At 52.3% G+C, this 17226-nt stretch overlaps 6 protein-coding genes across 6 annotated transcripts; all 6 read right to left on the bottom strand.

The window, feature by feature from the left end:
- Window positions 1-986: 986 nt before the first annotated feature.
- TEOVI_000589300 (alanine aminotransferase) lies at window positions 987-2501 on the bottom strand (the record flags this gene model as incomplete). Its single annotated transcript, XM_067220119.1, has 1 exon — window positions 987-2501. The coding sequence occupies one exon, from the start codon at window positions 2499-2501 to the stop codon at window positions 987-989; it is 1515 nt and encodes a 504-aa protein (XP_067076220.1).
- A 455-nt stretch (window positions 2502-2956) lies between these two features.
- TEOVI_000589200 (uncharacterized protein) lies at window positions 2957-5695 on the bottom strand (the record flags this gene model as incomplete). The annotated part of the gene is made up of 1 exon (XM_067220118.1): window positions 2957-5695. One exon carries the CDS (start codon window positions 5693-5695, stop codon window positions 2957-2959), a length of 2739 nt encoding a protein of 912 aa, XP_067076219.1.
- A 715-nt stretch (window positions 5696-6410) lies between these two features.
- On the bottom strand, window positions 6411-6668 carry TEOVI_000589100 (uncharacterized protein; the record flags this gene model as incomplete). Its single annotated transcript, XM_067220117.1, has 1 exon — window positions 6411-6668. One exon carries the CDS (start codon window positions 6666-6668, stop codon window positions 6411-6413), a length of 258 nt encoding a protein of 85 aa, XP_067076218.1.
- A 189-nt stretch (window positions 6669-6857) lies between these two features.
- TEOVI_000589000 (TPR repeat, putative) lies at window positions 6858-9581 on the bottom strand (the record flags this gene model as incomplete). The annotated part of the gene is made up of 1 exon (XM_067220116.1): window positions 6858-9581. One exon carries the CDS (start codon window positions 9579-9581, stop codon window positions 6858-6860), a length of 2724 nt encoding a protein of 907 aa, XP_067076217.1.
- An 854-nt stretch (window positions 9582-10435) lies between these two features.
- Window positions 10436-10921, bottom strand: TEOVI_000588900 (uncharacterized protein; the record flags this gene model as incomplete). The annotated part of the gene is made up of 1 exon (XM_067220115.1): window positions 10436-10921. The coding sequence occupies one exon, from the start codon at window positions 10919-10921 to the stop codon at window positions 10436-10438; it is 486 nt and encodes a 161-aa protein (XP_067076216.1).
- Window positions 10922-11155: 234 nt separating this feature from the next.
- On the bottom strand, window positions 11156-16369 carry TEOVI_000588800 (Fusaric acid resistance protein-like, putative; the record flags this gene model as incomplete). The annotated part of the gene is made up of 1 exon (XM_067220114.1): window positions 11156-16369. The coding sequence occupies one exon, from the start codon at window positions 16367-16369 to the stop codon at window positions 11156-11158; it is 5214 nt and encodes a 1737-aa protein (XP_067076215.1).
- Window positions 16370-17226: the final 857 nt, after the last annotated feature.

Raw genomic sequence — 17226 nt, 5'->3', positions numbered from 1 at the left:
TTTTTTTTTGTAAGAACTTAAATAATAAAAGCGACAGCGGCGACACATTTTGATAATTAATAATATTGTTGTCATTACCCACTACCTGTTTCATTTTGTTTTTTTTTGTTTTCATGCTTTCTTTCAGTTCCCACCCTTCCATTTCCCAGTACATAGTGTCAATATGCTTACCCGTTTGGTTTGGCCCAACGTCAATAAAAGTAAATTTATAGTAATAAAAATAACAATAATAATAGTAACAACAGTAACAATAGTCATCGTGATGGTAATAGTGATAGTAATAGTAATAGTAGTAGTAGTAACCGGAGTAGATCAAATCAATGTTGAGCCAAAATAAAGTGAGGGAAGTAAACCCAACTCACCAAAAAAGAAAAAGAAGGAAAGAAACACAAATATTAACGTGTTATCATATATACAAAAATATTTTTTTTCAGCCGTATTTGGACCCCAAGCAGTCATTTAACGTTGGTGATGGCGCAGTCGGCTGGGACGAAACAGTCAGAAAAGCAGTCCATGGCAGTGCCTGCAAGAGATGGAATGTTCATTTATATAAATATACAACGGAAAGCAAAAATAGGTAAATAAACAAATAAGGAATAGAGGTGGGGGATGAGAGCGCTCACAAGGAAACTCATAGAAATAAATTCACAGATCCAAAATTAACCTCCCCTTCCCCCTCACTTCCCTTTTTTTTTTTTGATTTCCCTCCTTCCTTGCTTATTTTGGCCCCCTTTGCTACGGCTGCGGTTGGCTGTTGAGCCCCCGAATGCCCATCCCACACACTCCCCATTCACGCATTTGAGCGTCATTCCCTGATGCCAAGTCCCCGCCCCTTCCCTCAAAACGAAAAAAAAAAACGAGAAGAAGCGGCTCTCTCCACCAGTTCCACAACGGCGGCAATGATAAAGTTTCGGCCGCAGTGGCACCACCGTGTCAAGCCTAACATATCCATCCCCTTTCTTCCCTCGTTACCCTTCACATCTTTCTTATGCATACTTGGCCCAAATGCCCTCCTGGAACTGGCGCAGAGCCTTCACCACACGCTCCATATGCGCTTCGGGTGGGAGGATCGTCGTGCGGAAGTGCAGTGTCCCAGGCTGCTGCCCAAAGCCAGAACCCGGCACCACAACAATACCGGTGCTCTCGAGAAGCTCCAGTGCCCAACGCGCGTCCGGCGCAAGCTGTCGGCCCTCCTTTGAGTTCATCTCATCGTTGTGCTTCACGTACTTGGGAGGGAGCTCAATAGTGGGGAAAGCGTACATGGCGCCCTCAACAGATTGGGACTTGAAACCACGGATGTTGTTCAGTTCCTTTGCAAGCAGGTCAGCACGGCGCTTAAGGCTTTCAAAAATGCCACTGTACTCTGCCGTGTAGTGGTCGAAGCTCGCATCGCCAGGTTTCGGCGGGGAGCACATCAGTGCCGTCATAAGCTGACCGTTGACGTTGCTGCAGAGGTTAATAGAGCACAATTTCATCACCTGCTCCACTAACTCAGGCGGAGCGTTTGTGAGTGTGAAGTACCCACCACGGCGACCACACTCACCGATAATACCCTTCGACACGGAGTGCAAGGAAACAAGCACGGTGTCGGTGTTGTATGGTGGTGGAAGTTCGAGCACAATCTTCCGAAAACTCTCAAACCGCTTGGTCGCGGTGTAGATATTTTCCTGGTAAACCTCATCGGCCATGAGCACAACACCGTGATCGCAACAGAACTTGGCAACCTCCTCCATCACAGTGCGCTCCAACACGCCACCTGTAGGGTTACCAGGGTTAATCACGACGAGCACGCGGGGCGTCGCGTTTCCGTTCGCCACACAGTCTTTGTATACTGCCTCGAGCTCTCCAACGTTCAGCGCCCAGCCTTCGCTCTCACGAAGGTAATACATCGCGGGGGTACCTCCCAACAATGCAATCTGTGCCGTGTACAGCGGATACTGCGGGATGGGAATCATCACAGCGTCCTTCTCATCGCCCACAAGCGTCTGTAAGATTATGCGCACACCAGTGCTTGCGCCGTCTGTAAGCACAATCGACGATGCCTCCTGAAGCGGTTTTACATAGGCGTCACGCTCATTCACATACTGCGCGACGATGTCACGTACAAAGGCATAGCCTGCGGAGTCCGTGTAGGCGCCAGTACGTTGGCCGATGTGGCCCAAGTAGAGACGCGCACGGGAAACAGCATCAGAGGGATATCGAGAGACGACGGCGTTATCCTCAAGCAGAAATGGAGCATCGATAAGCGACATCACTTGGCGGTGAAAGGTAAGCGGCTTCTGCTCCAGGGCTTGGGGGTTGCCAATGTTGCAGTAAACCAGTTCGTTGAAGGAGAACTTCGACTTCCCCGTGCCTGAACGGATTTCCTCCCTGATTTCGTCGGCTCGCATCGGCACAAGCCCGCGCACGGCATACTGAGCCTTCTTTACGCGTGGGTTGATGTGAACGCCCTTGGAAACGTGGGCCCCACCCTTCTGAAAAAATTCCTGGTTACCTTTCATTGTCGAGGTCTTCAGTGATCGTGCTCCGTATCTCGACACAAAAATTGATTTTGTGGGTTCAGGATTCTGTTTTCGCGCTAACCCGCCAATGTGTTGTACGCTCGACTTGGCTTTGTTCTTCTTACTAATGTTTAGAAAATCCAAACACTTTTCCTCGTTCTGTATAAACCAAACGGAAAATAAATATATATCCATTTATAATGGGAGAGCGATTATCCAACAGATGGAACAATAAATAGTTGCCCGCAACAGCAGGGGGCGCGAGGAGAAAACGAACTGAGAGGGTACGCGTGTACAAAACGTTTATCGGTGCTGGTACAGCAGCACAATGAACTTAGAAGCGCCGTAGCAAAGGGAGGCAACAGGCACATGTTTCGAGTATGCATGCACGGGGTTCATGGTGAGCCATATCATGTCGACCAACAGTTGCCCACAAATCGCTCGACGCATGCTAATCAAAGAATAGACATGGTAGCAAAGCGCTCCTGGAGCGCTGTTAGTTGCAGTAACGGGGCCGGTGGTGTAGCAGACACGCATGTGGAGGAGGTCACGTCACTGCCAATGGACAATACATTGGAAGTACATCTGATATCACTAGCGCTGCTTGGCAACCGCTTCACACTACCCTCACTTGGGCTTCGTCCGCTACGACTGTCTCTGCCTTGTTTGCCGAATCTCTGATTACTATTGTTGGGGTTACTCTCAAAACCGTAGCCCGCTCCCAACTCATTAACACCCTCGTAGCTCACTGGCGCCGGTACAACATCATGTGGCGGCTGCCGACGTTGCTTACTAAAGTAACCCTGCACGTTACTCCGCCTCTTGGATTTCTCTTTGTTGCAAAAATGCGTTGACAATGTCGACCGCCGCCGGTGGGACGTTGCTGAGGAACCCACAGAAAGGTTGTTTGGAGTTGACGCGAGGAACGCTCCAGAGCAAAGAGTAGACGAGTTGGGTGTCGATGTCACTGCTACGAAAGGCGGTGTTGGAGTGGCCTTTGGGGACACTGCCGTTTCGGACGCCGCTACAGCAGACCCCGCGATTGCGCTTGAAGTACTGAGAGAACCGCACCGATGGTGCTCAGCACCACCGCTACGGTCGCGAATATTTAGCTGTATTGTACAATCTCTAGGCATCGGTCCCTGCAGCGGCGTGGCACACGCATTGGGAAGCTCAACCAACGGGTTGCGCAACGGTGATGAGTTACCCTGAGCTCGCGTTGCGTCATGCGCTGTCTGGGACCGTTCCTGCGAAGCCTTCACGGACTTGCGCTGCTCTCCCATGGGTCGGGTTGGCACAGGAGGACCCCGACGACTCTCATGGTGCCAGGGGGAAATATGTGGTACACCCTGTCCACCCACCCTCGCCCCTGTGGGCGAAGCACTGCTGTAAGGATGTCCGTTTGCACCCATTAAATTAATACTAACGCCATCACCAGGCTGTAGGTGCTCCCACAGCACGTCTTGAACGATGGAACGGAGCAGTTCTGCCTGCACCTCCTCGCTGCTCTGAGTACAATCGAAACGTGATACATCATTAAGCAAACAATTTGGAGTACGGTCAATACTCTCAATATGTTGCGAATGGTAAGGCTGTTGGCACCGTTTATATTGTCGGAGGCAAGGCGTCAAAAAGCTTGGCAAAGGTCGGGACGGAGTGCTTGGGCCACTGCACGCAGGGGCGAGAGACCCCACAACTGTCGGCTGTGCGGGCACGGCTGATTCAGGTGAAAACGGCAATTCAGTGGTCGGCCCGCACATCCCCCCAACATCGCGTCCATCCTGATGTCCACATTGCTGATGGAAGTGGCAGGTACCATGTGACGAAAGTGAAGGCACCTCTTCCGCCCCCACATACCTCTTCCACTCTAGGCGCTCCGCTGCGCATTTCCATCGTTCAACCTCACGCTCCCGCTCCGCCACAACCGCCAGCAACCTCTGAATCTCGCCTTCAAGTCGTACCTCTGTAGCCCGGTGTCTCGCCACTGTGCCTTGAAGGGTTTCCACCGTCTCCTGCAGCGTAGTCTCGCGCTGCTGAACAAATTGCAGTTCACGTTGCGCGCGCAGCAATTCTGACTCCGCTCGCTGCTTTAATTCGTCCACCTGATCAAAACGCAGGCGTCCTCGATCGACCTCACCTCGCAACCCGCTGATTGTCAGCTCCAGATGTTGTTGCTGTGCTAACCACTCATCTCGCGCGAGCTGGGTAGCCAACCTCGACTCCCTTAGTGCGCGGCAACTCTCTTCTTCTTGTCTGCGACGCTCCCGCTCCAACAGCTCGTACGATCGCTTCATCTCCCGCAACTGCGCCTCATAGCCGCCTTCGATGGCCTTTTGCTGCTCACGACGTCCACGCCGTTCGAGCTCCATGCACTCGCTGAGCAATTTGTTTTCCTGCTGCTGTGTACCGCGGGCCGCCTCTAGTCGGTGGCGCATCTCTGCCTCCCGCTGAACGCATTCCTGCATCTCGCCCACCCGGTCTCGCAGCGACTCGTTCAGTAACTCCAGTCGTCGGGTCTCCGCAGCAGTCTCATCAAATCGCCCCTCCAACTTTGATAGCGCACGCTGCAACTCGGCTTCACGAATGGATAGGATCTCCTCTCTTTCGCGCAGCACTGCATGGGCTTTCTCCGTCGCCTCCTTACGAGCGTCGGCGAGCTTGCTCTCCCACGCAGCCTCAGCCGCCTGTTGCACACGTCTATGTTCCTCCACAACGGCACGCAGAGACCGTATTTGAGTCCATAACGACTCGCGGTCGGCGGTTACTTCGTCGCGTTCCTCTCTTGCAGATTTGAGTTCCCACCGGAGCTGCTGCGTGCGGCGCTGGTAATCCTCGTCGGCTTGCTGGAGTTTAGATTCCTGCATAGAAACCTTCGATTTGGCTGCGATAAGTTCCTCTTGCTGCACGTTGTATCGTGCGGTGAGTGTCTCTAGCTCCGTTTCTATCCGCTGGCTGTGGCGCTGAAGTTGCTCATACGCACCTGCCATCTCCTCGAGCACGCAACGAAGCTGTGACAGCGCCCTCTCCTTATTGGCAACGTCATCCAGCAACTCCCTGCACCGCTCAGAAGTAGCATACAGTCCCCCTTGACAAGTCATACTTTTCCCTGCATTCTCTCCAGCAGCTATTTCATCTTCCGTCATCCCTGCTACCGCAGATGGTGGCCTGGTTGGACCCTGCCGAGGTGTTGCCATGGTTAAAGGACACGTGCCTCTTTGGAAACTTCAGCCAGCAACACTCTAAACAACTCTCCCTCTCACGTGCAAGCCTTTTAGGTACAAAGGCACAACGGATGCACACGCAGCCAAAGGCGCTGTCCACAAAGGTGCAAAGGACTGAGCAGGGGGAGAGACGTACTGAGCACGTTGAGGTTGACACGCAATGGTGAAGGGGATGAAAGCGAATTGTAACAATTCAGTATCCCACGAGGCGCACCCAAAGCAATCACACCTTCCTTTCCCCTCCACACCTCCTCCTTTACTTCTCGGTCACTTCACCACCTTTCTATTCCAGCACACACACACACACACGTACATGCACCCCTTGGCGCTTTACTAGCCCTTTAATTGGAGGGCCCGTGAAATGCGATTAAGCAGTGGGCAAAAGAGAAATGTGGTGGGGGAGACAGCATTCACGGGGAAGACACAAAAGAAATATCCTCCACGAAAAAAAAAAAGTGCTGAAGCCTCGCCCTCTTGCATTCTGCTGTTTGGGCGGGGAACCTAACCATGCACTGCTCAAACGGACAGGAAGAGACGCAATAAGAATAACAAATAAATAGCAGTAGCAATAGGAGCAGGCAGCAACCGAGCCGAAGAGGCGGTTCATCGATAAATGGTGTTGGCCAAAACACGACGACTAAAACTCAAAGGAGGTTGCAACTCTATTTGAAGAAAAGATACCCAGGACTCAACAGGTTGCATGCATGTGAATAAACCAACCCACAAGTACAAGAAAGAGAAAAGAAGGACACCTAAAATGGGTGATGGGGCCTAACCAACCAAGGGACTGTTGTAAAAAAAAAAAAAAAACGTCCCTTCTTCCACTACAGAGACAATCAGAATGCGTCACGAGAAAATTCAGTCTGCTCAAATCGAAGCATGTACACACACAGAAATTTTCCCCTTTGTCTGCTGCACATTCCCCCGCCGCCGAGCATCGAAACATATATATATATATATTAGGGGAAAAGCAGAAAGTGAAGTGACAAGTTAATTGCTCATATCTAAATGATGCCGCGTACCAACCCAAGCAGCGGCAGGGAAAACAGAGTGAATATGCCGGAAGGTACGCACGCGGGTGAAAAGAGGGACACGACCGCACCTGACCTCACCCTGTTTTGATCCGGACAGGTTGTCAAGCTCGTTCTCCCTGACGCACACTCGTGTCTACCTGCTGTTGCTGGTCTCTCAAGTAATATTGCAGATTCTTCAGCTCGCGGAAGTGGTGGGCCAATTGTGCTGCATGCCGATTCCTTCCTTCTTCGAGCATGGCATCACCCCCACTTACACTGGAGTCAGAAGGTCTATTCATGGTGCTATCTACCGCAGCCTGTAGAGTTGGGAATCCAAGTGCGGCAGCGAGGTTCTCCAGATGCCTCTCCGTTATGCTCAAACATGCGCCAGCCTGTTCCCAACGTACATCAATACTTCGCCGCCCAACAGCATCAGCGGTGAGCCATTGGTCAGCCAAACTACCACCCGCCTTAACACCGGGACCACTACCAAAAGACTCCACCCGATGTGTTCCGGTCGCAGAAAATGAAAGTGGCGCGCCACAGCCATCATCATCATAAACGCTAGCACCAGCGTTGCAGCCAGTCTCCATTACCACTGTTGACGTCAGTGAATTTCCTCCGTAGTAGTGAACTGGGTTGTAGCTAGGAGAACGAGCAGGGATGTCTAGTAGCTGCTTCGCCTGCCTAAGGTAATACGTCACAACATGTGGCACGGCCATCAACACATCTTCATGCTTCTTCGCCTCTGAGGCAAGCAGTTTCTCCAAATACGTTACAGCACGTTGTACCTTACGTATGCTCAGGTAATACTGCCCAAGACGGCGAACGAGCGGGGGGTAGAAATCGGACTTTGGGCTTTCACATGCCTCTGCGTGTTCAAGACACAACATTGCCTCCCCAGTTCTTCCCTCACGGTCCAGGCAGTTAGCTACAGCTGACCACATGCGTGGGTCCGTCGGCCGCAGCGTGGTGGTGTGCCAGTAGTAATACAGCGCATGGTGGTAAAACTGAAGGAGTTCATAGATCTGACCCAAGTTGTACCACCCGCGGTAATCGCGTTGGTCAAGGTCAACAGCAGCACGGTAAGCCTCAACCGCCGCAGCACTGTTCTTCGTCTCAAGATATGCGTGGCCGAGAAGTGTCCACGCGGCAATGAACGTAGGATCGGCTGCGACAGCCCGGCGAAAATGAAGAACACCACGATCGTGGGCACCCATAAGCACGTAGTAGTTCCCCACAACGTAGTTACTCTCAGCACGGAAAGGATCAACATGATATACCTGCTGGGCAAGACTACTAAGCCCTATGCGGTCACCTCGAAGGAAGAGGACAATGGAGTAGTCATCCATGGACTCTAACCGGTACGGGCTGGCCTCGTGAAGCTGCTTATATATGCTGTGCGCCTTCTCCAGGTCTTTCTTGACATTATAATAGTACCCAGCAAGGTTAGACAAAAGGAAGAGGTTGTTGGGGAACTGTTCTAACAGTACCTCCCACGAGTTCACCAGTCTCGGGGAGACACAACTGTTGCTGCTACCATCTGCATCACGCCGGGAATGGGTGCGTCTTCTACCGTATTCTTGCGTGGCACTCTGCAGCGAGGTGGTACTCTCACCAAAGTGTGGACTCGCGCTTCGTTGGCCTGCCCCTGGTGCCGCTGTGGGTAGCACAAAAGAAATGGGTGAGACATTCAGCGCAGCCTTCACCGAGGCGAGAAATATCTCTGGCATGAACCGCGGTTCCAACGAACCGACCATCGCCTCAATCTCTTCAATTTGATTTTCCCGACTAACGAGAGTGCAGAGGTCCTCCCAAACACACCAAAGCAGGGGGTGATTGCACACAGCTGCTAGGAAGTACGTAGCGCTCTCCTGCTTCATTCCCAGGTCGCGCAGCACAACGCCATGGAGCCAACACAAAAAGGGATCGCCGTAAGCTGCCACTCCAACAGAAGCGGCGGCAGCACCAGGGGTTACCGGAGGGGAAGGCCGTGACCCCGTCTGGGTTAACCGTGGGCCAGCCCTCGAAGAAGGTCGCGATGAAACCGAGAGCAACGACGATGAACCTCTTATGGCGGAGGAACTGGGGTGTGTCGGTGACGACTGTGGACCTTGATGCTGCTGCTGTTGCTGTTGTCGCTCCAACGCGCTAAGCAACAAACCCCGAAGCATGCGCAAGTGCGGGTTCGTTGTCTTCCGCGGGTTACTGCTCGTGGTCTTAACACACTCTCCAGCCATATAAAGCGAGTACAGGCAAAGGAACTGCAGCTGCGGAGGAGGAGCCTGAGGTACCGTTGCCTTCTTTGATAAAGGCGATTGTTGATGCTGCTGCTGGCGGCGGGGGGGTGGTGTTGATCTGCCACCGCCGCGCCGAAAGCTGAAGTGCTCCCTTCCCGTTGCTCCCTCTTCTCCATCCGCGTCTCCTGCAGATCCTGACGGTTCCTCCGTCCGCGAGGCCGTGATCCCCGCCGACGCTAAGGATGACGGCGTTGACGCTGACAGCCCAGCTGAGAAGCACGAGTTATAGTCCCGAAGGGCATTACTCAAGTGATGATGACAGCGCAGGTATTCACCTTTTTGCATGAGGCCCAAAGCTACCACGTGATGCCTATGCGCTCGCCCAACCAAAGGCGGGTCCTGTAGCGAAAGCACGGCAGGCGCGTTTGTACGGAGAGTTTGGCGGAGCACACTATCACTGGCGTCAAGTGCAAGCTGTGCTAGCCACGTAGAAGTATCGAACAGACCGCGCTGCATGCATTGCTTCATAGCACGGTCCAATGCCTCTGCCACAGTGACGAAGCCCCGACCACTGTTGTTGCCAGCGGTGGGGTCTTGCTGATGCATGGCTGTCACACGTCTGTTTGTTTCTTGCACTTTTCGTCCCCCCCCCTCCCTGAAGGCTCTATTGTGTAGTAACAGTAGGGACTACCGGGCTTCAGCCGTTATTCAACCTCCTTCTTCCTGTTTCTGGTGTCAGCTGTTATCACCACACGGTTCGATTTCCCCTTATCCGCTCTTCACGGACACCACGGTGAGCAGCTGAAAAAAAAAACGCAGCTCCCCGCTTCCTCGGAACGAAAACATACAAAGAGAAGCAAACGCCAACGAGAAAAGAAGGTAAATGAAACATGAACATCAACCAACATCTGGTCGCACAAACAGGCAGTGAAAAAGAAAAAAAAAGCGGCTACACGGCAAAAAAAAAGATGAGGAAAAACACTTGCGAACGAAAGAGTATCTTAAACATCGCAATCCACAGCGGTCAAGCCTACCACAAAAAAAAACGCAACACAGGCACAAATGCTGTGAAGCCATGTGGGCCATAAACACTCCAGATAGCGCATGCCCGCGAATATTCCACAGCGCTACTCAAGGCGAAACAGATAGGAACAACAAAAGATATAGGGAAAAGATAAAGAAAAAGCGTCAACAACTAGAGATATGGAATACCCACAGGAGTAATGAGGAAAGAAACCTCGAAAGGATTCGCAATACCGAGAAACAAAAGCAATGTGATCGGGAAAGGTGCTACACTGAAACCGCCCCCAGCCCCTGATAACATTACGGACATCCCATCAATGTGGCCTGAAACGAAAGGAAAGTAACGAAAGACGGGAAGTAAGCCCTCAAGCGAACGGGAAAGGGGGACGAAACAGAACGATGTAAAATAACCACACGAGAGCACCCCCCCCCCTTTGTCAGACGGCACACGGGAGCTGGAAGCAGCAAAAGGAAGGGGGAAGTGAAAATAATTCATAATTAATGGCGGCATGCGGACGCAGGTAAAGTAAAATAGGGCAGCGATAGGAAGGAAGATTGGCAACAAAGAGGGAAGGGAAAGAAAAACAAGATCTTCCCGTCCCCCTTAACAGACCACCTCTCGTTACGACACAAATGTAAACAGTGGGTGGGGGTGGCAATAAAGGGACACCATGCACAGAAAGAGCTGCACCAAAACAGAGAAACGCGCCACGCTCAAGACTCAACCGGCACCCACAACAATAACAGTCAGTGGTAAAGGCGGACGTACAGGACACCACAGTCGTCCGACATTCCACTGTCGAGACGCAAATATATATGTACGTATATACGCCACGCTTCTGCGCGACAACGCCACTGGTGGCATCGCTTTGCCTTCGATCGACCGAACGACTCCCTCCTCGCCTCTCGACCCCTAGTGACATGCGCGCACACCCCTCCTCTCAATTTCTGCGCACAAGCGCGAACTGTGTTTAGAGTATTTTTGTATCGTCTTTACTCTCTCCGTTTTACCCAATTAACCAACCGTGCGCATGCCCCTCAAGGTGGACGATGTTCATACCAAAACGCTTTTTGAGACCCTTCACCCTTAGCCATCACCAGCCGGCTTCCAACCTTGCTCGCTTTGTGCGCTTATTCGAGCACGCTGTCCGACACCGTTACATCGTCTTTTCAAGTTCATTCGAGTGCACCATCTCCAACAGAGCTTTCTGCAAGTCTCCCAATTGAACGGTGAGGGCTCGCACACCGAATAGGAAGGCCTCGAGACTGTGAATATCTCGATTCGACAATACAAGCTCCTTTTCCTTCGCGTCAAAAAAGGAGCACGCCGGAAATACTCCATCACCCCCCACAGAATGACTGCTTGACCCATCCTCGCTACGCGTGCAAATATCTGCTGCTGGTGCAGGAGAAGCAGCGGTGGCTGCGGAGGGTCGCAACGTTTCATTTTTTGATTGCTTCTCCAGTTGTTTTCCCGCCTTGCTGCTTTTCTCCATTGTATATTCGCGGGTCTCTACCTGAGAGTTATCACTCTGTGAGTGAACTAAAGTCACCTCGCTTTCAGAGTAAAGTCTCTCTCCACCTTCCTTCTTCCGATCCCTCCTCGGGCCCTTCACCAACGGTTCAACATCATCGTCGCTGTTATGCACATCTGCAGCTTCATCTGTTTGACTGTGGCATGCCGCAACAGCGGGAGCGTTTGAAGAGGCCTCCTTTCTGCGGTCCGTTTCAGCATCAGAGGGACGTCCAGTGGTTCTTCTTCGCAAGAGTTGCCGCAAAGCCCTCCTGACGCCTCCTTTCTCCCCGTGTTCATGGGTGATCTCCTCGATATCCTCAGCTTTTTCAAAACTCTTGTTCCCGCTGCCGTTGCCGTCGTCCTTGTCCGGGGTTCGCACGTCACGCGAAGAGTCGCTTCCCTTCCGATGGCCGGGCTTTCTTCCCCCATCACCATCGCTCCCGTTATCGCTCCGACCACCATGAGAATCGTTGTCACATGTTTGCGTCAGCTGCCGCGCGTTACACGTCCGGTTTCTAAAAGTCCGCATCAACTCCTCTTCCTCCTCTGTGACGTTATACACAAAATAACCATCAGTTACCCTTGGCTTCCTACGCCGTTGGGCAACTCCACTGTCCGGATGGCTAACGCCACGCGGGGAATGCATGTCCAGATGGCTGCTTACCCCATCGCTGCCACCACCTGGTCCACTTCCCATATCACTACAGCTGTTATTAGCCGATCCCCCATCTCCAGCGATTTTGTGCGCAAGGGTCTGAATGTACGTTTCGACAATGCTGTGCTCCGCGTCCAACATGCCGTGCCGCAACCGCGTGAGATGAGCGGACGGCACTATCGCTGTTTTGTTCAGTATGAGCAAACAAAGATCCACTGTGGCGTAGAGTAGGTCGCACATATCCTTTGCAAACGGAGAGATACGACGAAGGACGACCCAATGTACAGAAAGCTCCGTTTCATCATCAACCTTGCTGGCCATGAAAGTAACGTAAGCGAAACGCATCATAGACACAATGGCCCATAACTTCCACTGCACATCGATAAGTCGGCTCCACGCTGGCTCCGGAAAGCTTGCGCCGACTAACGTTGGCTCCGTTGCGGCGCCGGGAAGAAAAAAAGCCTGACGGGATATTTTTTTGTTCCACTGTGCCAGCGCCTCCGTTGTGGTGGCGTCTACCTCATTCACGTCCTCCGGCATGTCAAGGTTGCGCAGCAGACGACATGTGGCTTCACGAAAACAGCGGAGGCTAATGTCAAAGGACATATACACCTTGTTACGTGCTCGCATCGGCCACAGCACCATCGTAATGCAGAAGTATATGATGATGGCAAAGAGATTCTGTTGGATACGTACCATGGCGGCTTCAGAGTTCTTATACTGCGTTATTACAGAAATGACGCTGTTGCATATAGCATTACCCGCGGCGTAGTATTCCTTGCTTGTTTGTACGTACGCCCCCAGAAAGGAAATGATCGCGACGGCGACATACAGAACCAACCGTCTCCCGTCGGCAACCTGAACGGCAATTAGTGCACACAACGAACCAAGCACCGTGCCAAGTACCCGATTTACCGCGTAAGTAAAACTTTGTGCACCCGTTGAGCTGTAAACAAATGCAATGATGGCCGCCCCGGCGACGGGACTCGTGGCATTGTTATCGAGGGCGTACACTTGAAAGATGGATGGCAACGTCATGCAGAGCGCAAGTTTGATCGCCTCCTTTGCCCGCCTTGTAATAGTGCGCCGGTGAATGATGGTCATCACAAGTCTACGCAATGCTTCATACGGGCTCTTGAAACTGCTCAAAAACTCCCGGGACAACGATAGAAACCGGCTCTTGGCTTCTATGCTGGGGTTGAAACTACTAATCACCTCACAGAGTTCGTCTACACTGAACATGAAGAACCCCAAGAGAACATCTGACTCACCTGTCTCGTACATCTCATTGTTGAGGATTACTTGTTGGCGCACCTCTGCGAGACGATCTTGAAATCGTTCTCGTGCCTCACAAAAGAGATGAATGTCCTCCTCGTTCACGCCATTCTTAAAGTCTGATATCTTAAGAATGGTGCTATCCATAGCCGAAGAAATGATAGCCAAATCTTCCTCAATGGCCTCCCCAAAGGAAATGCAAACAGGGGTCTCAATACGGCCGGGGTCGTCGTTGACAAGTTCCACCACCTGCACCATGGATGAGAGAATACCGTGCATGTTGGTGAAAAAGTCCAAACGTTGCTTGATCCCTTCCATCTGGTGACCGGTGTGCGGTTCGTAATCAGCCTCCTCTAGGAACTCCCTTGCTTTGTCCGCGGCCTTCTTTGCCGTGAATTGCAACTGCCGCAGGCGCAGAATATGCAACTCGCGCTCAAGTGGGGAACGGGTCCAGAAACTGGAGCACGTCCCTTGAACAAATATGCTGAGAGAGTTACCCAAAAATGACACTTTTGCTTTAGCCAAGTCACTGGACCAACGGATGCTTGGAATAAAGAAGGCAGCAAGACCGAATGCGAGCGCAATAAGAAGCGTGATGAAGTAGTCCTTTACGAACTCGATCCCCGTTTCAGCAGGTTTGGCCTGCCGCTCCATCAGGAAAACCGTGAGGCAGTAGGCACAGGTTTTCTTCAGCTCCTCCGCAAAAAACGCTGTAGAGAGGACAAATATAAACAACAGCAGGAGAATTAACCAAGTGGATTGCGGATCTACCAGTACAACGAATAGTAGTAGAAGGAGACTCAATGCATAACCCTTAAGAGCAATAATGAATTCGCGCAGACCCGAGCCAAATGTTGGCATCGATATCCAAAAAGCCAAGAAAGCCACGGACGACGGCATGGGAAATATGTGCTCAGTTTTCGGCTCAAGGGTAAGAATCATTAACGGTAACACCGTGAAGAGCGATGCGCGGACAGTCCAATCCAACTTTTCCCAGAAGAGGGGTGCTGAGAAGATGCTGAACCGTTTCATGCCAAATCCACCTACGGGGAGGAAAGCTCGCTGGTCCCAAGGAATGGAGTGAAGAGCGGTACAACTCCTCTCCTTGTATTGACGCTCCTCATTCTCCTCTTCGTCGCCCGCTGATGAAGCGACCTTTCCCGCGCGACCACCCTTCTTATTGCCGCCGCGATCTCCGCCGCCACCGCCACCTTTTCCACCACCGCCGCCGCTACCGTCACCACCTTTTCCACCGCCACCAACACCACCACCACTGGCACCGTGACAGACACTCGGGCTTTGAAATGACCCTGGCGAAGACAAATCCCTAACAGGCGACACATCCGTCGAACAGTTGACGGGGAGGGAAAAGGTGCTCGGTGTTCGTTGGAAATGCTGACGCCTTTCACGGCTTCGATCTGCGATAAGTGACATAAACATCCTTTCCGCATGCGTGGCTTGCCCCACAGGTGGATGTGCTTGTCCCAAGTTGGAAGCAGCAACGTGACTTGGACTTGGCTGGGAACCTTTTCCACCTACACCGGGAGAAGCAAACCCAGAGCCCTGAGTGCCGGGAGTGAATGCCGTCGTAGGTGATTCCGGACGGGCAGCGCGTGTCACACTTGTCGCCCTCACCCGTATGTGTTGCCCAACAAACTGGTCGGACATCGCACCATGAACCGAAGGAGCCCCAAGCGAACGACCCCCAATTGATGTATCCATATCACGTTCGGCACCGCGCATACCACCGAAGTAAGGAAGTTGTGGTGCGCTGGCGTGCGATTGCAATCCCGGGGAACCCGGCCCTACATGTCCGTACGCCCTATCCTCGGCGAATCGGCCGCGCGCAAATCCACCCCTCTGCCATTCATGCCTGCCACCCCTGCCCAACCCTGGCGAAGGATCAAAGTGCGCATCTGCCCTACTAAGATCCTCACCGCGCCGGACACGGTCCACAGCTCTGAGTTGAGTTCGCACTCCTGATTTCCCGCCACGGTCTGATCTTGCGGTGACGGGGCCCAAAGACACGAATTCCGAAAACCCAGAGCCACGTTGGTACACGCCAGATCCGGCCACACTTGCAGCTGATCTATCTGCCCTTCGATGCGACGAACACTCCGCCAACCATTCGGATACGTCCGCGGCCCTATCACCTCTCAAGAGCGCCTGGCTAAGATCACCTAATGATTTTGTACGCTTGATCCCGCACTTTCTTGTACCATCTGGTGAACCATAGAAGACTGCTGCTGGTCGACCCACGGAACTGCACTTCGTTAATGTCGTTGTCCGCGGTTGCGCCAACGCCGATCTAACCTCTACAGGTGGCGTAGGTGACCTTTCCGACACTGGGGATCTGAGCTGCACTGGTGTGTCAAGCACCAACTTCACCCTTCCCCTTGACGGGGGAGTACGTCCACGTGGTTCTGCCTCCGGAGGAATTTCCTTCGGAGACTTAATTTTTGCTTCTGCGCCCGCTGACGGCTCCAAACTCTTTTCTCCCAATCTCGAACTACGGCCAACTACGGTGCCGCTGGACTTCGCCACAGTAAAAGTATTTTTGGGAGAAGCCGCAGGCTTAGGCTCAGAGAGTGGCGCATCAGCGCTCTCTGGGTGCTTCACAGAAACAAAGCTTACGTTGTCAACAGCACTCTGTGGCCCCCGAATGTAGTCACCTCCCGGCGCCGAAGTGCTTGCGACAGAAGTTGCGAGTCCACCCCCAAGAGGTGGCGCAGTAGTTGTTTGGGCACCAAGAAGAAAACGCTCAATGGCGGCTGAGCGACTGGGGTCAATGTTGCATCGTCCTGAGGAAGCCAACCGCGTATCAGACACGCCATTATCGCACGAAACCGAGAAGGCTGGAGGGCTCGAACTGCCTCCCAACCGTGTTGGGGACCCCAGGTTCCCCGTTGCAGAATCATCGGACATAAAAAACCCCCACCCCACTTGCCGCCACTACCGTAGCTGCTTCCACACAGACGAGCGCGTACCAAAAGCCCCGCTATTACAACACCGTGTCACTGGTCTATGCGCTTCAGCACTACCAATACGATATATATGTGTATCCTCTTAGTAAACTTAAGCCCTACAAAGAAATACCCAACTGAAACTGCCGACGGTTGCAAGGGCTAACGCGAGGCGAACTCTACAATCGTCCACACCACTTGTTTAGTGTGAGCCTTCCGCCTTTTGGATTTGTCTCGTTCCCTGCCCCCTTTTTCACTGCTTCCAGGACACTCTAAATTCCCCCCGAGCACCTTCGTGTTCACAGGTGATTGGACTCCAATAACCTGAGCTCCAGCACTTTGTTTCCCCTTGCAAAAAAACAAAAAAAATACGGGGAGCGCGTGCCAAAATTTCTTTTGAAGTTAGCTTCCTGAACGTTGGTACGCGGCAACTCCCCTCCTGCGTTTCGGAGAAGGGCCTCACTATACACTTTCTACGTGCACAAGGCGATAACCAATATGTGGGACAGGGATAAGAGAAAATATCGGGAGAGGGTTCACATAGGCGATGGAGCAGCAACGACAACTCATTCCAATCCGAGAGAAAAAATCAATACATGAACAACACAGCACCTCCAGAAATTTTGGTAGTGCCAAATACTAAGGAAAGGAAAAGGCACCAACAAGCACTAAACCCTTCAAGACGACCTTCGACTTCCAAAAACGCGTTGCGCAACTGTACAAACACACACATACACCCACCCACCCACCCACACACACACACACAGAGAGAGAGGGCGATGTAGCAAACAAACAATGAAAAAGGTTCTCTTCCGCGTT

Source organism: Trypanosoma equiperdum (assembly GCF_001457755.1).
Source record: "Trypanosoma equiperdum strain OVI genome assembly, contig: ctg_1057, whole genome shotgun sequence".
In the NCBI taxonomy this organism is placed as follows: Eukaryota; Euglenozoa; class Kinetoplastea; order Trypanosomatida; family Trypanosomatidae; genus Trypanosoma; species Trypanosoma equiperdum.
The sequence above is the reverse complement of the archived record's forward strand: the minus strand, read 5'-3'. Positions and strand labels throughout refer to the sequence as shown.